Source organism: Dicentrarchus labrax, unplaced genomic scaffold (assembly GCF_905237075.1).
Source record: "Dicentrarchus labrax unplaced genomic scaffold, dlabrax2021, whole genome shotgun sequence".
NCBI lineage: Eukaryota > Metazoa > Chordata > Actinopteri > Moronidae > Dicentrarchus > Dicentrarchus labrax.
This window is the reverse complement of record NW_026136705.1, coordinates 29,556,698-29,583,045: the sequence shown is the minus strand read 5'-3', so window position 1 is coordinate 29,583,045 and position 26,348 is coordinate 29,556,698. Positions and strand designations below refer to the sequence as shown.

The following is a 26,348-nucleotide window of genomic DNA, read 5'->3' as shown; positions in this document are numbered from 1 at the left end:
TGCACACATCTGTCAGCGGCTGCATTTCCATAGAGGATTATCTGACCGGCCGGCAGACACGCTGCTGCTACTGGAGTTTATTTAAAGGAGCGAGAAGAAAATTTGTCCTATAAATGATGGATTATTTGGCAGCATACACACTGAAATATGAGATGCCATACTCTGAAGAGAGCAGGTAGATGATGAGCCTCGGTGGGCACATGCTGTCCTAGAAAAGCAAAGAGGTTTTGAGTGTTTCAGGGAGAAAGATAGCAGGGGATGTCACAACATGGCCGGACTCCCGTTCTGCCCCCTGCCCTCATTGTGTGACACACTGTGTGTGTGTGTGTGTGTGTGTGTGAGAGTGCTGGGCAGTTTGGGCTCTCAATCTTAGGGCTGAATAAATATATGTCAAGAATGGAGGTTGCTTTTGATTACAACTAATGTCTGAAATACTCAGAAGGACAAAGGGACATTTGGGAGTGTGAGGAATTTAGCTATTTTTATTCAATCAAAAGGACCCATTGATGCAGTTTTATTTCTCTGTATGAAGTTTGATGGTATGGGAAGAGTTACCTTGGTTCAGTCAAAGCCTACGGAATGAAGTATCAGCTCCTTTAGAAAGCAGGGCCATAACTTGAATACTTGTGAAAGGAGCTGCTACTATCTCTGTAAAGCGCTGCCGAGCCTCAAAGAACTTCATCGCTCTTGGTTTCAGTGGAGAGCTTTATTTTACATTATGGCCTGAAGATCGTATCACACCTAATCTGACATCATACATCTGGGTTTGCAGTACAATAATCTGGAGCCATTCCTCCTTTGTGTGTCATTTGCACTGTCAGTGCAATGTGCTGCCTATCGCAGGTGCTAAATGCATAACACTTATCCAGCAGTGTGGATAAAACGCATCCTACAGACAATTTCAGTTGTTGTTACTATATTAATAGAGCTGGTGGCAAAGGCATAAATACAGTCAGCCGTAGCCAGGAATTTTGAAGCCCACAACCCATGTTGTTTTGTTGTCTAGCCACACAACATTTTTTTTTAAAAAGACTTAATTTTTATTTTTTATTATTATTATTTTATTATTTTACCCATGACACAAGTAAGATATTTAACTGGGATTTTAATATATGGATAAATATTGAATTATATTCAGGTATTTCTAAGGGAATATCTGCAGTTAATGGGATTTAAAAATAAATGCTTTAATTGACAAATTAACATTAAAATATTCCTTTAAGAGTCTTCACGTACCACTCACGATCTCTTACACCATGCAGATATTCTGTTAATGAACCCTAATATATTACAGTCCATCAATTTCTCCAGTAATTAACCAAAATCTGGTGTAAACCTATTGAACACTTGAATACAGAACAATAATCTATATCTATATCTCTCTCTCTCTCTCTCTCTCTCTCTATATATATATATATATATATATATACACATATAGATAGATAGATAGATAGATAGATAGATAGATAGATAGATAGATAGATAGATAGATAGATAGATAGATAGATAGATAGATAGATAGATAGATAGATAGATAGATAGATAGATAGATAGATAGATAGATAGATAGATAGATCTAATATAAAAATATAATGAATTTGCAACTGGAAATATTTATGATATAGTAGCTGGCTATCACGGAAACACCATTTTCTCATTTTGTTTCAACTGGTAAGGTAGGCCACTGTTGTGGGCTGAAACCTTGAGGAGTCATGTATGGAACCAGGGACGATGCAACTGCAGATAAAAACATAATGCAGCAAAGAAGAAGAAGAAGAAGAAGAAGAAGAAGAAGAAGGTCAAGACGAGTTGACGTGCATTGGAATCAGAGTGCAGATAGAAGACAGAAAATACAGTGACGGAGTATGTACAGTATACTGTAAATGAGTACTCGTCTATTCCTGTGTATTTTAACGGGCATCTTTAAGAGCTCATTGAATGAATTAAAAGACAGTAAACAAGGTATTTTTGGACAAGAACCCCCTCCCCCAATAAAAACATGAACAGCCTTTTCCATGGCTGCTGACAAGGTTTATGAACACTGCGTGTGTAAAGAGAGTTTTTGTAAGATTCACATGACATTAAAAAGAAGACCACAACTCACATGCTCTGCTCTCAGCACAGAAACAGGGAGAGAAAATAATGCTGGAGATTAAAATAAGAAACGGATTGGAATCTAGGGAAGCATTTCACTGCACAAAGCTTTCAATTCTATTGAATTTTATTTGTACAGCACCAATTCATAACAAAAGTTATCTCAGGACACTTTTCAAATAGTGCAGGTCTAGACTGCACACCTTATAATATTATTTACAGAGACCTAACAGTTCCCACCATGAGCAGCAACTTGGCAACAGCGGCAAACTTCCCTTTAAGATGCAGAAACCTCGAGCAGACCCCCGCTCTAGGTGGGCTTGGTTGGAAGTACTTTCTAAATTTAATAGGGGCATCATTTGTCGTCTTTGTCTGTTATGCGACCGACTGTATATCACAGCCAAAGGTCCAGATGGCTCCACAGTCCAGGCTAAAAGAGCACAACAGTTGAATGATTGTGCTGTCACTACTGTACCAGTCAACCGGGTGCTCAGGGTTACTGATGAGTGATATGATGTAAGGATGTGAGGTGATGACTTTTGTTGTCGGTGTTCAGTTGTCCTACTGTTGAAGTGGACATTAAACTGGACCAAGTAAGAAGAGATGAAGTTGTCCCTGTGCTCTTGATTTACCCATGACCCCAATGGTAGTTTTAATGCAGTAACTATAGTTTATAGTTAATGCTAACCAGCATTTCACTGGTTTCTTGAATGTTACCTGCTTTAACTTCTAAGGAAAGATTTATAAGCTTTGCATCCTAGAGGGAGTCAAGTACACAACATTTTGTAAGGGGACAAGAAAAAGGAGTGGATGCTGAGAATCAAATCCTAATTTAAGACCTGCTGAATCAACAGGGACCACCAAGAGCATCCCAATGGGACTGTTGGAACAACTAGAATCTATAAAGTGGACATTTAGCTGTCAAACAATACAGAGGTTGTGTCTTTACCCATTCTGATAAAGGCCCTGTGCCTGAATGTGTTGGTGCAATAAATTCATTCCATTACCGGTATACGGGGTCCCCTGTAGATACAGGGAACCTATCGTGATTCAGTAAGACTGAAAAAAACACAGTACTGGAAAATTCAATTATATCTTGCAGATACAATGCCACCTTCTTACGCATGACAACCAAACATAAGAGAAAACATCAGTGTTCTCTGTTCAATTCCAATTTCATTCTCACATGATCATTGACAGAACAACGACCGTTCTGTATTCCTTCGCCATTTCAGTACATTTGGAGGCACATTTTTGGTGCCATCACAGCCAGCGCTGAGGATTCATTCAAACCCGTTTGCTGATAATGAGTATAAAAGAAAAATGGATGCCAGGATGCTTATCTGTGTGTATCAGTATTTTTGCTCAGATTGTGAAAATGCTGCTGGCGTCTGTCGACTGTACATTCACACTGACTCTGGTGTAATAATAAAAGTATGAGCAGGTTTGGCTTGTGTGCAGTTAGTCTGACCTGACATAATGAGGGAGAAACTCCGGTCTGGATGTTGAAAGAAAGGCACCATATTGCAACCTGGTTCTCCACTGAAATGAGACAACTGGACGTGAGATGGTAAAGAAGCATGCACACTGTCACACCAACAGAGGAGCGCTATAACTAAATGCTACATTATACAGACGCACGCATCCACAAACAAGCAGACAGCCACAGTCTGGAGTGACATTATGAGAGACAGAGCACAGATAACAGTGCAACACCTTCCCAACAATGCTTCCTCTGGCCCAATAAAATCATAAAACGCCTCTGAGGCTGCTTCCCTCTTTTTCAGTGGCTCTTTGAACTCGGGTGACAGTGAATGCAGCCGAGGAGACGGCAGACGTGACAGTGTGAACAGCAACAGTCTGGTGCTAGACACCACTTTACACCCGTACTGCAATTCACAGTTCAAAGTGCAAGCCTGAAAGAAAATATTTTAGAATGATGGGAAGGATTACCGATACGTGTGCCGAATACAAAAGGGTGATTTGGCGCCTGACGGGGTTAGCAACAAAATGGCGGTGGATGGCATGTGTGGGAAGGTCTCGCCAAGGCGCGAGGTACATAGTGAGTACTTGTCAGTCCTCTTGCAGGAATAAAAGCGAAACCAATGCCATCGCTGAATGGCGAGACAAAAATCGAAAGCGCGGCGAGAAAAGGGAGGGTGATGTTTTCAAAACAAGCTTGAATAGATGCACATTTACAGTAACACAAAGAAATAAATGAAGCCCTTTGAAGAGAGAGCTGTGTTTTACCAAAGGACTGGGCAGAGAAACCAGCAATTTTGCGATTCTTCTTTTGAAGGTTTTCTTCTGTTTGGGGTGGAGTGTTGGGGGGTTTGTGGCGCACTGGCAGCTGAGGCAATCTGGGTCTCAAGCACATCTAAGGTTGGGCAATTAGTTCCAGTGCCACTATTAATGTGCTGAAGGGGCGCGCTCTGCGGGGGGTTGAGGGCTCGGCTCAAAGGGCTTCGGTCCTTGCTGGGAGGAGGAGGGGGGTGAATATGGCCAACAAAGGTGGGGGTCAGGACCTCAGGGCCATGTGAAAGCTGTACCTTGTCCACTGACCTCTGAGAGCTTGTACAGGCCGGGCCGCCATTACTGCTGGCCAATAAACAGAGACAGCCGTTACAGTTTCTACCGTTCACTTAATGGCCACCCCAATATTCAAAAAGAAAAGTGTCAAAAATTAAGTTTGTTGACAATCTGAGGCTCGGTCTATATTAACAGCTCAATGCCAGCCTTTAATGAAGTATTTAATAACTAACAGAGAAGTAAATGTGGCTCCTCCCTGACCACGCTCACATAAAAACAGGACAAAAGGAGAATACGACCAGACTTTTGGTTTTGGACATTTTGCCTTGAATAACTATTTTTACAAATCATTTAAAAGCACTTCCTTCACAGTTGAATATGTGGGGATCGACCTCAAAGATCTGTGAACACACCTATGGATATTATTAGTGTGGATTTAAGTTCCAGCGGGAAAATTCTGGAGATTCAAAAGTATTGTTTTGTAAGAAATAAAATACATTTTTAAGAAAAAGAAATATATCGAGTCACCTGGCAAATAATTACTATAACACTATCTTATACATACTGAAGGGGTGCTCAGCAGTCAGCCAATTAACTTCCCCATCTTCATCAGAATGCTCCTTACTGTCTGCAACTGTTGATTACTTTCAGTTTGGATTTATCTGTTGATCATTAATCATTTAGAATTTGCCCTGAGATGCCATACGATCATATACCCACCCAAACAAAAATCACAAGGTCCCAGAGCTCAATTGGACTAAAAAAACAAATATATTCTATAAAATATATAAACGAAGAAATCCTCACATTTAAGAAGCACAAGGAGAGAATGTTTTGGCATTTTACATTATTTAAAGGTTAGATGATTATCGAATGTTCTATTGATTTGCTGACCAATTAGTCTACCAGTGACAATAAATTCTCTGTCTTCTTTTTATTAGCAGTGCAAAGATTTTGTTTTGGCAAGAAAATATTTAAATGATCTCCCGGGACAGTGAACTGCACACCGACCAGAACGTTGCTCCAAAGACGGACACAAAAAATGTCACACTACATGTTCCCTTTGTAAAACCTTGCTCTCGCCTACATTGTACCTTGACACCCACATGCAGCCCACATCTCTCTCCTGGGCTTTTGATCTCCTCCATAATATGTCAAGGGCATTTAGGGGACAGAAAGCAAGACATAAGCAGAGAAAATGTAATGCCAACAAGCCCTTTTCGCGGTGCAGCCGTGCTTTCTGATCCAATACTTTTTTACTTTTTGCACAGCTTCTTTTTTTTTTTTTCCTCTTTGGAGGTGAAAAATGTCTGCGGGACTTTGGCCACCGACTCATTTTTAATGCGAGCCGCCACAGTTGCCGTGGATGAATGAGGACAGTTGTTGACTAATACCTGCTGCCGGGCTCTGGAGAAACGTCGCTTTTTGGGGATGTTAAACCAACTCCCTTTTATAGGAATGATTAGAATAAATTATTAATCCACAATAAACAGACAATGAATGGATGGAAGGTTAAACAGCATAAATTCACTGTGTGGGTTCCCTTTTCAGGATAAAAAAGACTTTAGTTCTTTTTTTTCCCCATCCTTCAACTCAGCTACCCTTTATTATATGGCGGAAAAATGGTCATGGTCAGTCATGGTTTCTATCCAACCTATAAATGCTTTGTGCATGTTTGGAAGGGTTTTTTGTTAGTTTGTTTTTTTGTTACACTGGTAAAATAGGAAGGTTTATTTTCAACCCAACGTACTTTGTGGAAAGGGATGAATATAAAAAACAAACAAAAGAAGTTCTTGCAGTAAAGTACAAGTACCTCATATTCATGTTCCACCACGGACTACATCTCGGAAACAAAGTTCAGAAAAAGAACGAGAGGACTCTTTCCTGCTCTTCCTACATTTTGGAAAAAGCCGCTTGAGAAGACAAGCCGTTGCCTCTCTCTTTGTCCCCTGATTGGTCACTGGTGGCCACTCCAGCCAGATTCAAACCCTCGGCTGTTGCGGCTTGGCGGGTTTGGCCGAAGCGCTGACCACTAGAGTTTGACAGGAGCCTTTGTGTTCTCTCAGGACAATAGGGGTGAGAGGTGGGGGGTCAAACCAAACTCCTACGCACCCCCACCGCACCGCGCTTCATCTGTAAAGTCCTCGCCTGCTGACCTTTAACCCCTCCTGTCATTGTCCGAGTAAAAATAATAAAATCTGTACCGGCAAATGAATGCCTGAGAGACTGCTGTCCTTATTGTACGTCTTTGCTGGCTTTTCCCTCCGTCCTCGCCTCCTAATATGGAAGGTTGACACTAAGATTATGGCAAGATTATGGTTGAGTCTTCTGGCAGATGGTACTGGTTCCTCTCCTCTCGTGCTGGCCCTTGGCAACTTCCCATTTCTTAATGAAAGTCAACAAACAGGAATTGGGTTGGTAATGGATCGCGTGGGATTAAGCTTAAAAAATGTGCTCAACTCCTTCAGTCGAGGTGAAAGATGTTTTTTTTTTTTGTTGCTCCAACCTGCTTTGAGATCATTTGAGTTTGGGATTTTCCAGAAAAAAGGGACCATTGCAGAGTATTGAATGTCACGTTAGAATGAAGATGACCTAACTAACTGAATCTGAAGAATTGGGTTACAGCAAGCTGCTGTAGACCTTTTACTTCAATGTGTATGTTTCTTTAGCTTCTATAGCGGGTCAAGTTATGTGCTGTGCTGATGTAGGTCACCGAGTCACTTCAGGACAATTGAAGCAAGTGTGCAGCCATTTGTGATGGTGTTAAATTTTCACTTTGGCAAAACCAATGACAAAAAAAACACCTATTCAGTTCTTACTCTCCTGCCATTGCTCTTTGTGTTAGAAGGTGCAGCAGCCTGTTTTCCCGGACCAATTGATGTAAAATATCATCAGAACTTGGAGCAGAAGCAATAACTTTTACCGTTGCAGCCTTTTTTCTTCAATAAATGAAATAAGAAAAGTTCAGAAATACAAATTGCTGTTGTGACGTGAGAAACTTGGGGCTCACATTATCTGATTAGTTTGAAAGAAACCAAAAAATCCCCAAATAGTTCCATAGCCCATATGTCAGAACACATATTCCTTTTTCTGGAAAAAGGAATTACGTTCAAAATACGAGCATAGGGAGGTGGAGAGAGAGTCGGTAACTGTATTATTTACATAGCATCAATGTTTCCGCTTTTAAATATCAAGTAATGGATTTGGCAGAATTTGAAACACATTAAATGTGTCCAATCAAAATGAGTAAAGAAGATTACAAATTTGAGGAGACAATCAAGGTAGCTTGGTGTTAAGGATGCAGTTTGGTCGATATCAACTGAGGCATTGAGGTTTGACCCCCGACTCTAGTCAGCTGTAGCTAATTAATGTAAATTCTATAAGCTGCTTTTTAAAAAGTTTAAGTTGACTTTTCTGCAATTTACTGGAATTAAAAAAGAGAACAACTAGCAACTGTATTGTTTCATCAGATTTTTTTACTGTAGGAAGAACAAAACTTTAAATTTCAGTGTTGGTAGTAAAATGGGGATCGGGTGTTTCAGGTCCAGGCCTATAACCCAGTACATATCCTTTAGTTATGTCACCTCAAAGAACAGTGTGTGTGGAAGTCATCACTGCCGCCTTTTCCCTCTGAAGCCAACTCCCCCCACCACCTTTTCTTTTTCCCCTATGAAGCAGCAACCCCCCCAGCACAGAGACAAAAGTCAGGTCTGTAACCCCTGCGGCCCCACCCCCCGTGCTCTTTGACCTATAGTGGAGGCCTGGCTGAGCACAAACAGTGGTCGTCCCCTGAAGCCCTCCCACCGCCTCCACCTCCACCACGGGCTCCTGTTTCACTCGGGCAATGAAAGGGCCTACTGTAAATAACAGGGGCCTGGCTGACCCTGGCGTTTATCTGGGCCTGAGACCCCTGCATCCATCCTACTGTAACAGAGCCCACCGCTCACAATAGACTCTCTCATGGGTGTTAGACTGTGGGCTCTCTCCCCTCTGTGCCCACTCAGAATGGGGATTAGAAAAAAAAAAGAAGGGCCCCTGTCAGGTCCTCTGAGGGGGTCAACCCCCTCCAAACCAGCATCCCAACCCCATCCCACAGACACTTTAGCCTTTGTCCCTGTGTGAAACTTGGGGAGCAGGGAAGGATGGAGGGAATGTGAAGGTGGGGCTAAAGGCTGAGACCAATCACTCTGACAAAATGCTGGATCAAACTCGCAGCTCCAAACACCATCAAAGCTCCGTCTGTGCTGAAGCCACTAAGACATTTCCACTCAAATTCAACTGTTTGCTTCTTTCTGGATCAGCCTGCGTCACTAGGTTTTATAAAATATTAGCAACTTTATATTTTAGGATATTTTTATTTATTTCCTCAAGTTAATTAATATGTAGCCTATAACGCAGTGTTGAAATGATTAGTTGGATTGAACAACAATGGATCATTTTGATAAACATTTAGGTCACTTATCAAGGACAAATGACAAACATATGCTGGCAATTTAAGAAATTCAAGGATGTGACCTTGGGTGCTGTTGCTGAGAATTTTCGGACATTTTACAGAATAAACCAGTAATTGATTGATTGATTATTCACTTATTAATTGAGGAAATTAACCGGGTTGCTGGAGATCTCTGCCTCTTAAAAGCAGGTTTTTCCTCGCCACTGTCGCACAGTGCTTGCTCATGGTGGGAAATGTCTGTAAGTCATTTCATAAAAGGAGCTCTATAAGAAACGTGCTCTGAGAGAACTTCTGTTAGGATGTGGCGCTATACAAATAAAACTAAATTGAATTGAAAATAATCAACAGAGAAGTTGATAGTGAAAATAATTGTTAGTTGCCTTGGTTTAATTATCTTCCAGGTTTGGGATCTTTCACCAGCTATGAGCAACATGAACAGGATGAGAAGGAAAAAGAAAGTCAATTTAAGTGATGATGATGAAATGCCCCCACAGACTCGTCCTGTCTATCTGCCCTGCTAGGCGGGTGCGAGCGTGTGAGTGTGCGTGCAGACAGAGAGAGAGAGAGAAGGAGGGAGAGAGACCCAGGGAGATAGAGAGAAGAAGGTTTCGGGTCAGAGGCTAAGTGAAATATATCCCCACTCTGAGGCATGCAAGAGAGAGGATGCAGGAAGCTGAGGGCCAGAGATAAGGGCACAGACGTGGGCGATAAGCACCCAAACACCTGTTAGGGAAGCTCCAGCTCCTCGCCTCAGACCAACACTCACAGGAGGCAATAAAACACAAGCAGGGAAGGAAGAGGCGAAAAAAGACAGTAAATGGACAAAACCATCAGAGAGAAAACTGCTGCCGTAATCTGCTTTTCTTTTCCGAAAAGGTGAGAGCAGGGAGGGAAAACTGCAGACGGTGTCTGGGTGCTGCAGCACGTATGAGGGGGGATAAAACCCCATCCTGTTTTACACCATGCTTAATGGCATATGGCGGGAGCCTACAGCATCATTTGTAAGGTCAGCGGCGAGACAGGAGTGGCAGAAATGATGCTGTTTGAGTCATGACATGTCAGAGCCACCCGCTTCAGTGATCAGTCCAGGAAATGGAATGGCTTTTTTTCCCCCTTCTTCTTTTACTATCCCACTCTCGCCTTTCGGGGCCCAGGGACAAACAGACAAACACAAAACAATCTGGAAGCGGTCAAGAGAGACCTTGGAGACGCCTGACAGCCGTGCAGTAAACAAGAAAGAGAGGATTCATAATGTGTCCGGAGAGAAATTCATTGAGCTGATTATGGCAGGAAAACCATCTGACCAATTAAATGACGCTCACTATCAAGGAGCTCATCAGTGGCAAACTGGAAATGATGATGTCAATTAGGGTTGGACTGATAATGCCATAATGTGACATCCTCCAGTCAGTGGTCACTGTGACGTATGAGTCTGATCTTATGTTAAACATTTGTACAAATAGAGATATCATCTTTTCATCTCTATATAAAACACTCTTGCCGGCTACCACTGAAAGGATCTACAATTGACACATTTTAAACATGATGGGTAGTAAGTAAATTAAATCAAAAATTAAATAACTTAGTATTCTCCACTAGAATAACAAACCTGGCACTAGACTGTGTGTAGAGAAACTGTACAGAAAATATAACTGAACAGTTACAGTACACTGATGAAATGTGACATTTTAAACATATTTGAAACATTCTGGCTACTGCCCTGGGCTCAGCTGGAAAAAGGTGAAGTCATGTACTTTGAATGTTGCTTATTTTATCCCTCTATATTATTTAATGTTGTATATAGATATACTCAAGACTTAAAAAAAAAAACACATTTTCTAGGACTTTAATCACAGAAACTGAGCTTGAATTAACATTTTGGCAGCACTTTCGGAGATAGAAATAGAAATTCATGAGGTTACACAATGGATGCAACAAATGCAGACTGATTCTTTACAGCACTGGTCAATACTGCCTTTTCACTCCTAAAAATGAGCTGCGATACAAATTTTGATCAATACAATTTTAAAACAATTAAAATATATAATACTGGTGAAACACAGAAATACACTGTCCTGATTTTGTACACACACCTATAATGATACATGCATTTATTCTGCGACTCTGTTTTCAGACATTCTTGCTACTCAAGCAGACAAATCTCCCTTCAATTGAATTCAACCCCCACCTCGCATGCGGCCTGCATGAGGGGGCCGGCCTATCCATCATCAGCTCTCTCCCTCTGGTAATCTCTCTGGGCGTCTTCGGTCAGCAAATACATAAATCAATTATGGTTTTAAGCTTTATGCCATGATTTACCCAACTGATCCCTCCTGGATTACAGCGGAGCTTAAAACGTGTCGGTCGGCGCTAAAGCTCCAAGTCGCCTTGACATTCATTGCACTCCTGCCACAACGCTCACCAAGCAGCATGTCAGATGCCACAATTATAGATCTGAAAGCATTTTGAACAGGCTGACAGGCAGATAGGCTGATTTGTGGTATGCAACGACGTTGATCTTTGGTAATAAAATTTTTATTTCTTTGTATGCTAACCCAATGTTTCTCAAACAGGTTTGTCAGACAGGTTTATTCCTAATAAGATTATTTAGTTAATTTGGTGGAAAATGGGTACTGATGGTCTACACTTTGCTTCCCAGTACTTCGTCTTTGGCGCCACGATTGCAGTGTTTCTAATCATTCGTTTTACCTCAGCTCACTATCTCGCCATCGCATTTTAGATCGTAACCAGTCATGGATGTATGCGTGTGCGTAGCAGGTTGATATTGAAATTAAATGTGACATGAAATTCAAAACATCATCATAAAAGAACCTTTTATCAATCTCATATTCATATTTTCATTCAAAATGCGGTATATTCTGATACTATTTTCTGTTGAATTGATTTATTTAATTTTTCAATAACTAGCTTGTGTACCACCAGAAGTACACGTATCATAGTTTGAGAACCCATTAAACCTACATTTCGCCGCAACTAAACTGATCTTGTTGACTAACCTGTGAAGGAGTAATGTCTTTGAATTATTAACATACTAATATTTTGTGTTATAGTCAAATATAGCACAAATTTGTGGACTGCTCCTTCCAGCAACAGGGAAGGATCGTATCCTCATAGGTCGGAGCCAATCAAACTGAGGTAACTAACTTCACATTGCCAGGTTAGATGTTGCATTTTCAGGTGACAGTCAATAAATTGAAAATCACTCAAATGATCAAATAATTAATTACTACTAATTAATCATGCTAAGTAGCTAGTTGCCAAGTAGCATAAAATAGTATTATTAGTAATTTTGATGTTTTTAAATAATTGTAAACTGTGCCATATTAAGAAAAGTGTTCACATGTTCAATGTATAAGTCAACGTGTTCTCACTCATTAACTCTTATAGAGCGGCAGTGATTAGTCGATTCATCAGTTAGTTGTCAACTATTGAATGAATTGCCAACTATTTTGAGAATTAGTTGAATGTTTTGAGCAATTATTTTAAATAAACAATAAACTGAATATCTTTTTATACACCATTTTATACACCAAACAACTAGTCCATTAATTAAGAAAATGAAGGACGGATGAATCAATAATGAAAATAACTTGTTGTCGTATGTATCATACCAAAACCAAACAATTGGCTACCTAGTAAAAGCCGATAATCCTAACATTAATAAAAATCTGTATTTTTATCGATTAACAACCCTCGTTATTTTAAGTTTTAATTTGATTTAAGTTATTTATTTGAGTATATTTAGGCAAAATCATGGTTACTCCTGCTTTTATATAAAAAATCCTAATTGAGTTGACAGGGTTTCATTTTTCAGCAAGGTGATGTTTTAAAAGCTATGAATGTGTCATAGGGCCTGCCTCACTCTAATAATTGCACTATTGTTTGTCCTTCTCCATAAAGCGACTACATAAGTACTGCCAATCTCTTTCACTGTATTTCCACTCAATGAAATATGGCCCATTTTACCAAATGTATAACCAAAATGCTCGTGAACACTAGTCACTTCTTGCTAACTAAATTTTGCATGTTATTGTCTCTCAAGTTGCTTTCTTATAGCAGTTCAACAGCAGTAATGACCAGTGATGGGAATAACAGCATTATAAATTACGGCGTTACTAACGGTGTTACTTTTTTCAGTAACGAGTAATCTAATTGATTACTCTTCCCATCTTAATAACGCCGTTACCGTTACTGCCGGCGCATTACTATAATTGAAGCTGTTTTTTTTTTTTTTTTTAAATCAGACCAACTAGATCTCTGAGCTGAGAGGCAAAGACGTTTTTTTTACTGTTCTTCCTTGGTTAATGGGCAGTGCACAAGACAAGCGCATAAATGCTGACGATTGGCTGAGGTTGAGTAAAATTTCATGGTAAGCCAATCAGAGGTAGAGTTGGGCAGGTGTTCGAAAGCACGCATAGTCGGACACACAACGAACAACACAAGCGAGTCAGTCAACCAGAGACAGGTATGGCGAGTTGTGTTGCATCTTATTACATTTGCACTAAAAAGAGTGTATATATTGTTTGAATACATTTTTGGTACATTGCTTTAAGAGCATCATTTAATTTAGATGTATTTGTTGGCTGGCTGCAGCCTCTTGAAGTGAGATTGTCAATGGCCAGAGAAAGAGATTTATTTTTATGGAGATGTATTTTTTATTTCTTATGTATTACCTGTTTATATTTGGATTCCTTAGTTTTGCTATACATTGTACTTTTCAGTTAGATTGAAAGCACTTCATATTGTTACACTGTTCTACTTTTTCGAGGAAGAAAATACTTGAAGTACAGCATATCTACCAATTGTCTGAAGTTTTTTTGTTTTATTTGCACTACAAAGAGTGTATATATTTGGTATTCATTTTTGGTATAGCCATAATTGAATTTTGCCCAGTTGTGGCCTGTTGAGGGGCAATAAATATCAAAAGTTCCAAAACATCTATTGTGTTATTTGTATGGATCCACTATATAAACATAATATCTACATACATGGCATTTGATTGGAGGCTAGTCTCACTTTGTCCCACAGCAACATTAAAATAGTTTAGATTTGTGTACATTGTTTCTGTTAATAATGGATTGTATTAAGTGTCCATTTCATTATAATATTCAGATTTATCATAAATAATTGAACATGCACATGTATTTTAAGTTCCGTTAAAGAGGGGTGGAGGTGGGGTCACATTTGAGCATTTAAAAATGTACTTGAAAGTAACGCAATAGTTACTTTCTGAAGTAACTAGTTACTTTTATAATTTGTAACTGAGTAACTAATTTAGTTACTTTTTGGAAGAAGTAACTAGTAACTGTAACTAATTACTTTTTAAAAATAACTTGCCCAACACTGGCAATGACACCTTCAGATCGTACATAATAATGGCTGTTTGATTTTATTGTTCATTTATCTTTTGCTGAGACAAAGTTGTTAGCGGCTAGCTAGCTAGCACTAACCTGGTGGTTACCTGTTGAGCAAACATAGCTCCTTTGGGCTCTGAAGGGTTGGATTTAACACTAACACGGTGCCGCTCTGGCCTCAGTTTCCTACCTGAGAGCTCCTTTGTGACAGGTGATGGTGGAGAGAATGGGGGGTAATTTTTATGACCAGCTTCTTAGCGTGCTGGTATCACTCCATTGGGGCCCCTTGCCAATCTCTGGCAAACCATTCAAGTGGCAACAAAGAGGCTAATTAGAAGCTCTCTCGCTGGAAGCCCGCGGAGGGCTCTGGTTTGATACTTCCCAGGGAGGCTAGGGGGCCTCTGAGGTGGTGGTGGCAGCTTTTTCACACACACACACACACACACACACACACACACACACTCACAGGACATTTGTGAGCACACTTGGGTTGGCCCTTTGGCTCTAGCACATTTGCTCATTGTGGCCGTCCTCCCTACGGTCTGCCAGAGCAATAGAATCAGAGAGGGGGAACCGACACATCTTCTTTCATGTGGCGGGGACCCAGAGAGGGGATGCTAATGGGATATCGATGGGATTAGAACCCTGAGCGTTCAGGACCGGGAGAACAGAGGCAGGGCTCTATGAACTAGAACTAAAACCCACTCACCTTTAAGGCCAGATCATTCTAATTCTATTGACTTTTTCTTTTTTTAATGGGAAAGTTGACAATGATGCATGCACCTTAATACAGTAAAAAGGCTGGAAAGAGGGTCTGCTGACTCTAATAAGGGTTTACAAAAAACTATTACAGCATTCTCCCTGCTGAAATTCACTCACTGTGCATATACAGAGAAACTCTGGCACAACCTCTTCCCCGGCCAACACTCACAGCAGCTTCTGGGAGTAGAGATACACATCAGGAAGTTAAGGCCGATAGCACATTTGCATGTCACCTGATAACTGGCTGTAATTAGTACTCCCCTTGAGCCCCCCCCCCACATCCCCACACAACAAACAAAACAAAAAAAAACCCCACACGCTCACATGGACACACACAAGGCCAACTTCCAGTAGGCTACAGTATGTTATCCTTATCCCTCCCTCCAGACCACAAGGCCCCCACAGGGACAAAAGATAGGGGCCTCAGTGTGTTCGTTTCATAGCAGCCCCTGCCAGACCGCATCAGCAAAGGCCACGTCTGCCGAGCACTGTTAGCCACACAGAGGCAGCTGGTCGCACCGAGTCAAGCTGCTAACTTTTATTGCACAAGCACCTCCCTCCACTCTTATCTCAGGGAGGGAGGCGATCTAATCAGCAGGCTGATTAGATCGCCTCCCTCCATTGCCATAGCCACTGTCTAGATTTTAGACTGCCCCCACTTTCACGTGGTGTTGCCCTTCTGGTTTTCCCTCCTCCCTCCCTTTCCAAAAAAACATCTCGATTCCTCCAAAAAAAAAAGCAGCTTCACCAGATGTAAGATGATGACTCGCCATCTGACGACAGTGCAAGAGTCCACGACAATAAAGCGCTTGATCTGTACTCGGGTTTGTGCTTGCTGTGTGTGTGTGTGTGTGTGTGTGTAGTCCATTCCACATGATGTAGCCCCCTGTGTTAAGTCTTTAATCGATACATCTCCCTATCCTGACAGTGAGGACAGAGCCCAGATCTGAGATCAGAGCGATGGCGGTGTAAATCTTTACGGTTCAACCAGAGCCTTTTAAAGCCTGTCTATAATTGGGCCTCAGCCAGCAGCTGCCTCGGCTGCGGCTATCACCGTGGGCCCGGTCAAAGCGCCAGCTCCTCAGGGGCATAAACAAACACCGCACCTCCAATAAGGGCAAAAAAGCACCTGTGTGGGGATAAAAAGAGAGACGAGGTGGCAGCCAGACTTGAATAAGCCTTCTGCTGTTGTCTGTGGTTGAGGTATTTCTTGGAGAGGTGTTTTCGTTGAGTGAGGCTTTTTGTGCTATTGGATTATTACACCAACATGTACTGTACCTCTGAGTGCAAGCCGGGGAGACTTAGCTCACTGAGTGATTTCAAATAGAGGGTAATCCACTGCCATGTAATGGATGCTTTGTTGCCGGGCTTCTTTCGGGAAGCAGGAGAATGCTTGCACAGTTTTACAGGTTCGAATCATCGCTTGAAGTTGCTTTGGTTTTAGTTTAGGTTATTTTTATTTCAGACCAAAGGCGATATACTGTATTCAGAGAGCAAGACTGAGACACTTAAGCAAACATCTGACTACCTACTTCAAAAACACTATTATCTATAATTCTTCCAAACTGCTAGCAAAGTTCTTTCTTCCTTTACAGAGAAATGCTTTCTGAAGAGCTCCGATATACTCCAAAATCAGCAGGAAGCAGACAGCAATGGACGCACACGTGATTCTGCACATACCACACTGGGTGTCAGTCCATGGATTCATTCCCCACACAAGCACTGGAAATCCAAATGTAACCTCAACACAAAAACAACATTTCGATTTTCTATCCCATGTGTTGTCTGCGCAGTCATACATTTCGGTCAACACTCTGACGGAAATCACACAGACCCAATTGGACCCTTGTGGCCACTCGAACACGGAGAGAACACATTTGCCACAACAGTGCTTGCTGTATGTGCACCTTTCAGACAGAGGTCGGGGCTATATATGACAACATTAAGGGTAAAGGGAGAAAGAAGAAATTGAAAAGTTGCTGCAAGTTGATCATAAAAGTTGCTATCAGATGCATCAGTCGGGATGAGAAAGTGGAAACTAACACAGCTGGTTGAGAGTGGTTGAGACGCCTGTCAAGCTTTAAGAAAGTTTTACTGCAAACTTTGCTTCATTAAGTATCTTATTAGTGGAGAGATGATTCTCATCATTGCAACACATAGAAGTGATGTTTAAGATTAGATAAAGTTTGCCTTTCCAAGAGATAAGTTGGAATTTTTCAATGGAATCTTATGCAAGTACAGACTTTCTCAAGCCGATTTTTGTCGGCACAACACAACCAGCAATCATGGTGGCTACTTGACCCCAACTACTCAGTTGCTCATGGTGTGAATGTATAGTAAAAAGCAGTGGTTAATGGTTGATAGTGGCCAAATCACACAAGTGTCTGGGGAAACAACTTGCATACCTTCCACTGGCCTCACCTCAACGTACAGAGTATATGTGTGTGTGCATACATCGTTATCACCTGCAACAAACGTTACGGGCCGCTATCTGCACTCAATCTGCTCTTGGTTTACTGAGGAGGAGTGCCAAGGGTTATCTGTCCCACTCTGATATGCACAGATAAGGGCCTTGGGCCCACTGTTTAAACACCTGGGGCCCGGGGTATTAGAGCGCCCTCCGCACCCCTTTGCCACAAAGGGAGAGGAAACGGAAGAGTGAGCGCTGGCTGCTGCTGCTGCTGAGGGGAATGTGTATAAAAAGTAATGAACACATGAGTGTGTGCGCGTGCGGAGGTTAACGCAGGGGTGATTATTTCCACCCCTCCCACCCCTGCCAAACCCCAATATTTCCACCAATAATAAAAATAACATGAGCAAAAACACAGAGGAGAGGAAGGAATTCATTGACTTGTCTCATTCATGCAACCCCTCTTCCCCCCTTCAAAAAAAACCCAGACTGTATTATGAAAAGACAGAGTTAAAGCATTGATGGTTATCAGTAATGTTTAACGGCTATATGCTGGAAAAGCGCTCCTTTAAAATAGGCTCTTTTTTCACTTATGTGATGTACATTACAGCGAGGGTCAGTCATTTGCATGAGAATGGACGATTAAGTGAAAGAGATAAACCCAAGGCTAGTTCCCGTGAATTGGATGCTGTGTTTGGAATACCAAGCAGTGGAGGGTTTTTTTTCTTCTTTCCCCCCGCCACTGCAGAATTAGCTCCCTGCATCATGCATTTATTTTCCCAATAATCACTCAGGCCCTTCCTGTGTTGATTATTTTCTCAGTGCAAGGGTTACTAAAATATTGCTGTAATCCTGTCTCCCTGAAGCAGTAACAACACTCACCCTGGGCTTCCTTTAAGAAATAAATCTAGGGCTTGTCAGTGGGGAGGTGGTGGGGTGAACTGCTGGAGGAGAGGTGGCAGCGGGGGGGGGAGTTGTTGTGGTCAGATGGGGATTGAGTCGACAGAACCCTCTATGGCACCTATAAAATGTGGCCCTTCTTTTAGCTTCATACATTTTTTCTTTAGAAGGTGAATTCGAGATAGGGCTGCCTGTCGCTGGAAATGTTTAGTGTCAATACAGTACTGATACCAGATACAATACGTCTTTGATACCTAGGGTTACGGTTAGGGTACCGTAACATACCTTACTTTTAAGAAGCCCAAGGTCACTAATATTACAAGTTGTCTGAACAAAAGTAACCATACAAGAGCTTAACCTTAATAAAGGAGTCTAAAATTAGAAAATAAAAACTGATTTGGTGGGGAGTTATGGGATTAAAGAATAAGTAATCTGATCAGATGTTCAATGACTCTTGTGCTTACACATCTTATTGTTGCCATATATTTCCTTATCCCATAGGTGACTCCCCACACACCACTTGTGGAGGCAATACACGATGTATTGAGTCTGGGTGGGGTGTTTTTTATGATATAATCCAGGGCACAGAGGAATGAAAGGGAACAGAGACTAAATTTATACAGGAAGTGGGTACTTTCTGGTGCATTCATTTTAACATACAGACACCTCACACCAACGACCTGTGCCACATCTGGAAACAATTACACTCATGTTTGACTTGACCTGCCTGCACCAAGTGAACTCTGCCAACTTTTTTATGTGTTTGTTGCAGAGGCAGCGATGACCCTGACACAGTGGCTGTGGGGGAAATGATGTGTAATTAGTCAGAGGGAACACGACTCCGCTCGTCTGAAATAAAACATCTTGTATTCACATCAAAAGAATCAGGCAGTTTGACAAGGCTGTATGCTGGGGAAAAAAAGAGACTTGATATGCTATCAAATGACCCACATTGGAATTTGTGAGGACACGAGGAGCGTCTGAATTATCAAGCATCTCAGGGTAGCACAGCAGACCTTTCATGTGCGGACGGCAAAGCAGACAGCGGATGATGCAATGTTTGATTTCTACACTTCAGGAGGCTGTCAGGACAGCGCTTACAATATTAAACAGTGTCGTGTCGGTGTATCAACCAGTCTAAATTAACCCATTAGTATGCTATGGGGCGAAGCGGGAAGATCAATGCATGAAACGGTTTGGAAATCTCCTTTGATACAAGATTTCCCAGCTTGAGCGAATTGATGAAATTCCTCTTGAAACACAGGCAACCATTTCACACGCCAGACTTTTCTCAAGACAGAGACTAGTGCAGCCTGTCCTTTATCGCAGTGATACTACACATTGATGCATTTTACGCAGAAACTATAGGGTATTTTAAAGCTGCTGTTAAAGCCTGCTTAGGAAGAACGGATATTAAGTGGCTCAAAAATCACTTCTACAGTTGCTGGGGTTTTTTAAAGACACATAGTGTCAGTCCATGCAGAAATTCCCCTTTCATTAAATGAATAATGAGCACTCGTCATGAACCCACACACATTTGTACCCGTTAAGAAGCAACTGCCAAAACCACAAAACTACAAAGTAACTGACTTCATCCAAATAAAAAACACTGCTCAATAACATAGTATAAGGCTGAAAACAAGGACACTTCTCTACAGGGGAAAAAGACATTCTGTAATATTCAGTATTTTCTGAAGACAACATTGAGACATAGTTTAAAAAATGGAGGAGATTGGACCCAGCCAATCAGCCCAGCTCTTACACATGCATAGCAAGATACTGGGTCAAGCATGAGGGGATGGGTGATGGGGTTCAAATCCTCAAGTGAACTTTAACCACTACTGTGCATTCCTATTGATTTAAGCAAACATTGCAGGGTGAGAAGGTGGCCTTCAAGTAAGAAAAGGCCCCAAGTCATAAATCACAAAAACACTCTGACTGTACAAATTCCACAAAGAAATGATGCCACTCCACAAGGTGCTTCTACTCTGACTGTGCTGATAAAACGTTGACAGATGCAGAATGAAATGAAAATGCAGTTTTGAAAATGTCTACAGGTGAGTTTCAGCAGTGAGGGAAGTTTCCAGGCCTGAGGATTTATTTATATACACTGATTGAAATAGTGCTGGTTTACTGCCACTCCCCTGTCCTAAAACTACCTCCCTGTCTCAGAGCCCAGGTTCAGTACTCATTTCCTGGGCTGACCGTCTACTCCAATTATCAAGCTAATAAGGGCCCCCCTTGTGCAGTTATTGGAAAGGGGAGGTGAGTCGGGTCTGGGATGAGGGGCGACCACTTTGGTAAGTGTGTGTGATAGCTGCCGCCCACATCTTGTAAGATGTGACTAATGGTCTTAGACAATGTTACGACAGCACTGCTCCGGCAGTCATCTGGGCAGGCTTGGCATTATTGAACGAGTGGGAAGTCTGGGCCAGAGCCACACAGAACTAAGGTTTGTGTCCGTCAGAGGACAACACCTACACATATATTACAGATGTGTGGACGGATTATTTTATAGTTGTCCGACACACAGAATGAGTGGTATTAGAAATTTCTAATTTCCTTTATTCTCAATGAACCAAGCCTTATACTTCTTCATTCCTTTGGGAAAACCAGGTGACCTACACCTGGGAAGGTCACTATTATCCATAGAAATACAGTAACTAATATGTATTATTAGTAAGATGGTCTGATACCTGATTACTTTAGATTTGAACTTTCTGTTGCACATTGTGCCTAGGTAATCTTGCATAAACCATTAAAATGAGATTTATTGAAAAAAAAAACAAGTGCTTAAAGGCTGAAAAACACCATAAATTTTAAAGGCCACAACAATTAGCAAGCAGCTACTCGAAAGAAAACGTGGCTTACCTGTGCTGCTCCACAGCTTCGTTATCTGGTAGTTCTGCACCACAAACATTGCAACGTTCATGCTGGTTCCTGCCATCTGGTTTCATGCCCACTGCCAGCTCCCCGAGCTTGCTGAAGAATTCTCTCTGGATGAAGCTCTGAGGCAGGAGTCCCCCGTAGGCACTGAAGTCCATAGACATAGCCAGGGCCGGGGACATGGGGAGAGCGGAGGCCATGGATACCGGCATGGACATGATGGCATCTGATTTGTGATTGACGGGTAGGGAGTACAGCGAGGCCAGATGTTTCTCCGTCATCCCGGCCATTGCTTCCAGCCCCATCTGGCTGACTTCAGCTTGTGGGTCGCCCATGCCTTCGTCGCGGACGTAATGTAGCTCTCGGGCACTGGTGATTACGCTGCTCCTGGTTGGTGTTCCTGGACCATCTCGGTTCCTGTCCTCCCCACTTCGCTCACCATTGCTGGAGGCACTGGACTCCATGTTGGGAGGGCTCTCATGGCCGTTGCCACCCATGTCCACTTGCATCATTTCAGTCTTGATCTCTGTCATCAGGTGGTGGGAGTTGCCGTGGACAAGTTGTTCGCCCCCAAAGCCCTGCTGGAGCAGAGACTGGCCGATGCTCATCAGGCTGTCCACAGCAGTTTTGGTGGGACTCAGGGTGGAGACACCGAAGGAGGTGGAGACCGAGGGACTCTGGTCCACCATGCCAGCCATGATGGAGACTTGCTGGGTACCTGACAGATAGGGACTCTCCATGGAATGCTTTTTGGAGTTCTTGGCTCCATTGTGACCTTTGCGCTCATCATCCTCCTCTGTGCTGCCATCATTAGCATTGACCTCCACATCATTCTCATCTGAGGACTGGATGGTTTCCAGGATCTTGAGGCATTGCTCTTCCAAGTATTCAATCTCTAGGATCTCTGCTGCATACAGAAGGTCGTCTAAGTCCTCCACCTTGGCCTGGAGTGTGGCAGTGTAAGCATACTCCAAAATCTGCTGAAAAGTCTTTGGTGAAAGAAAGTCCAGGGTGTAATGCTGGCTGCTGCGATGGAAGAGGATCTCAAACATTTTGCTTGTGCAGGCTAGCACAGTCCGGTGAGCGTGGAACTCCTGGCTGTCTACCATAATGACCACGTCACACAGAGTCCCGGCCAGACGCATCTGGTTGGCCTTCTGCAGCAGGGCAGTGGGGTGGTTGGGGTTCTGGAGCTGGATCATACCCATTTTAGTTAAATCCATTATGTCGATGCAATCCACGAGGCCGACTCATGAGGCTCGCCTTCCCCGCTCAGCAGTGTTTTTAGCTATCTTTGTAAACAAGACGAAACCTGCATGGAGAAACAGAATGGGGAAAAAAAAAATCAGTCCTGGTAAATTCTGACGCAACAGCAACAGCAAGAACAAATACTCTTGTCTTTACATTTTCAAACCTAACAAATCCAAATTCTCCTTTTTCTCAAAATGGAATGAATGAGTGGCCTTTTAAAAAAAAAAAAGAAATTTACCAAACGCATACAAATAAATCCCAAGTTGTTACTGTTCACAAAAGGGAATAGACCACATTCATCATTACATTTTGAAAATAAAAATGTAATTAATTTGTCAATACATTTATTAAACCTATACATTTATTTAGTAAATGTGAAGTCAGTGGAGTTTCAAATTGCAAATATCCAGCAGGGATGGTAAACACTCTGTGCAGAGCCATTGTTCTTAAAATCAGCGGAGAGTATTGACTGTAGATTTCTGAAGGGAGACAATTTGTGAGCCGTCCAACAAGCTCACCCTGCATACCAATCAGTCCAACATATGTTATGTTAAAAAGATGTCTTCATTTGGCTATTTGGTGGGCATGTACACACAGTTAAACAAGTGTGAATTGTGGTTTTTTTTCACTGCTGCTCGGCGCACAAAGACCGTCAACAGCCTTTCTGAAATTAAATAGCATCTTACTCAGTATTCCCATCACAGACGGGAGCAGAGAGCAGCGGCCAGAAATGGATGGAAAGGAAAGCAGGACGAGGCGAAAGCACACAACGCTGCAGCACCAAACACCCTGCTCTGCTCTTAGTCACTGTTGTCGAATATCCAAATGAATGATTATCTCTGTGGCTGCTGTTAACTCGATTATCCAAGTTAACAGGGCAACATGTTGCTCCACCTCATATCTACTGCATACTTTGACCTACACAAAAATAATGGAGCGAGGATTCAATTAAATAGTCTCACCACTGCGTGTACTTTAAATGAATGACTGTCTCCTGCACACAAATTATTGTGACCTACACTGAAACAATGCTCTCGTCATTATTACAATTAAATAAACAGTCTTGCCACTGTATATACTCTAAATGAATGAATGAATGAATGGATGAATGGCGACCAGCTAAGTGCCTCCATTGACCCACATCCTGGATGAGCTCATTGATGTCCAATTTTTATCTACTCACTCTATTCAATATATGAGGTTTATAATGACAAATTCTGTCAGCTCATTCGCTTCTGTTCATCATTTTCCTGTTTAGAAAATGTTCACTCAATTTCCACAAACTTCTTTTTCATTTTCAGACTCCTCTATTTCATTTCCAAAGAGCTTCATATTGATTTTTCTTTTTTTTTTAAATAGAGAATAAAAAGAGAAGTTTGTGAGCACTTCTTTTCCTTCCCTGCCTGAGAACAAAACACACACACACACACACACACACACACACACACACACACACACACACACGGAAAAAAGAAGAAATATCATCAGCCTTAGACGACGAGTTTACAAGGGAAAAGAAACTATTTTCAAGATCACTCAAAAACCTACAATCACAGAAGCCTGGATGAGAATATGCAGGAGGTGAAAGATGCTGGCAGCTATTGTTTGCGGGGAGGATCATGGAAATAAATAGAAATAGTCTCGCCGGTTTTTGGGACAGTTTGGGTTTTTTTCCCCCACCACACTGATAAAAATCGATAAAGGATAGGTAATAATGAAACCACAGGTTCTCGTCTAACTGAGCCCAGCCTCTCAGTCAACAGAGGTCATGCCTAAAACCCCGACATTATCTTTATTACAGGTAGGCCTGTGCCAATAGCTGCGATTTATGGCCCCGTATACGATCAATGCCTGACGCGCTCCGTGGGCTATCCACCAAGCTGTGGCTTCACCGGGACACAATGTAAAGTTGCTGTTTGGGGACTTTATCGCGTCTGCTGGCTCTCTATTAATAAAAAGGACAGAGCTACGCGCGTCTAGACAGCGTTTTAATATTGGCCAGCCGCAGCAGACAAATTATACAGCGCGTTATGCATTATGCAAAACAGCGCACACTACATTAAGTACATTAAGCCAGGGGAGGTTTTTCCCTCGCCGGACGACAATGTAGACCTGCTGACAATAACCACATTAGGCCGACTTCACAGAAAGGCAGCATAATCAATGTGATCACGAGCTGTCTGCCGTAGCGCGCCTTGGCGACCCAGCCACAACAAGAATAAACAGCGTTCAATATTCCACACCATGAGCCGCACTGACACACGCAAATGTGGAGAAAGCACAACGGCACGGCGTCTCTGAGGGGACAATCAGGAGACACTGAGCGTGCTGGAAAAGTACACACGAGACAGACAGCTGCCAGAATGTGTGGCCGATCCACGCCAGCCCTGCTCTGATCCACGCACAGGTGGACTTTGTTTGAGGCAGGGTGAAACACTCAAATACTGCCTGTTCGCAGTTAACGAGGAGGAGGTTGGATCCGGAGAGCGATGCCTGGAGGATAAAGAGGGGGAAAAAGGAGTGAAAGCGGGGAGAGAGAGAGATGAGACAGTCTCGATAACAAATCAATTTGCCATTGCATCTGTTCCCCACCTCACAGCCCGCCGCGCGTGCTACTGCAAGCCGATTATTGGTGACCAATCAAACATCTCGCTGCCTGTCAATCAATTGCGGTCTGACTGTACACTGACTGGTTCTGGGCTTGTTTCGAGATTAAAGACCAGTGTCCCCAGTCCTCATCATGATGTCATCACGGCTAAATGAGCCACAGTGGTGCGCCCGGAGACACAAGGACGGGCAACAGTGTCGCTGTCTAAAAATTGCATAATTTCCATCAAAACGAGCAAACGCGATTTCTCCAGTAAAGTCACATGGAGCCGGGCGTCATATGTTGTCTGGCTCCCGGTGAAACAGCCAGACCTCACGTCCTCTGGCTGCGATCCCCAGCATACTAAACCAGACCGAGAGAGAGAGAGAGGAGGAGGGGGGGGTTACGTCAACCTTAACATGTCTACAATACACTACCGTGCGTTAATGCAAACTTCAACACCTTGCAGCGCAATCAGGTAAACACTTGTTTTCATCCGGCACTCCGGTGCGCGGATCCAACTTGCGTGCCAAAGTCGCGTTTAGGCTCCAGTTAACTTCAGCATGAGGTTGAACGGGGACACGCAGAACGATCCACAGCGCTATAAATGCATCAAAACATCCACATGGTGAATGAAAGTACACAGAGAAGACAGTGGCAGACGCATGCAGAGCAGCGGGTCTGGCACTTGTCGCCGGGAAACTGCAGCTGCGTTTAGCCCGGATCGGTACTCACCTAAGTTGCACGTTTTGATTCCGTATAGTGTAGGGGGAGTGGGGCTACAGCATAGTAAGGCAGTTCGCAGTACCCGCTCTCTCAACACGCACTAACTCCTTTCTTCTCTCGCCTTAGCAAATCAACACGGCGCTGACGTCAACGCAGCCAGTCAGCCAGACGAGCAGCAGGCAGGCGGGCAGCCGGCGCTGCGCTCCAGCCCATACAAACACTAAGAAAGTGAGACACCTAGGGGGCTGTCTCATGTCAAACGGCTGTGTTACAGTATGGCAGTGAAAGGTGAGCGACACTGCCCTCCCTGCAGCTGTTTGAATGCACATACAGCCTACAGTTGTTCTCAAGCTGCACACAGGGGCACACTTCGTG

At 42.7% G+C, this 26,348-nt stretch overlaps 1 protein-coding gene across 3 annotated transcripts in view; it reads right to left on the bottom strand.

Annotated features, from left to right (window-relative positions):
* zbtb16a (zinc finger and BTB domain containing 16a) overlaps nt 1-26,132 on the bottom strand; it is a 154,557-nt gene extending 128,425 nt beyond the window's left edge. The window contains exons 1-2 of one of the 3 annotated variants that reach the window (XM_051402027.1): nt 25,983-26,132; nt 21,395-22,721 (exon numbers count right to left, since the gene is read on the bottom strand). In XM_051402027.1, the coding sequence (XP_051257987.1) occupies nt 21,395-22,632 (1,238 nt within the window). In that variant the 5' untranslated portion in view covers nt 22,633-22,721; nt 25,983-26,132. Of the gene's footprint in view, nt 1-21,394; nt 22,722-23,346; nt 24,076-25,252; nt 25,412-25,982 lie in introns of those variants that run through there. The other 2 variants (XM_051402028.1, XM_051402029.1) reach the window with 2 other exon arrangements.
* Nucleotides 26,133-26,348: the final 216 nt, after the last annotated feature.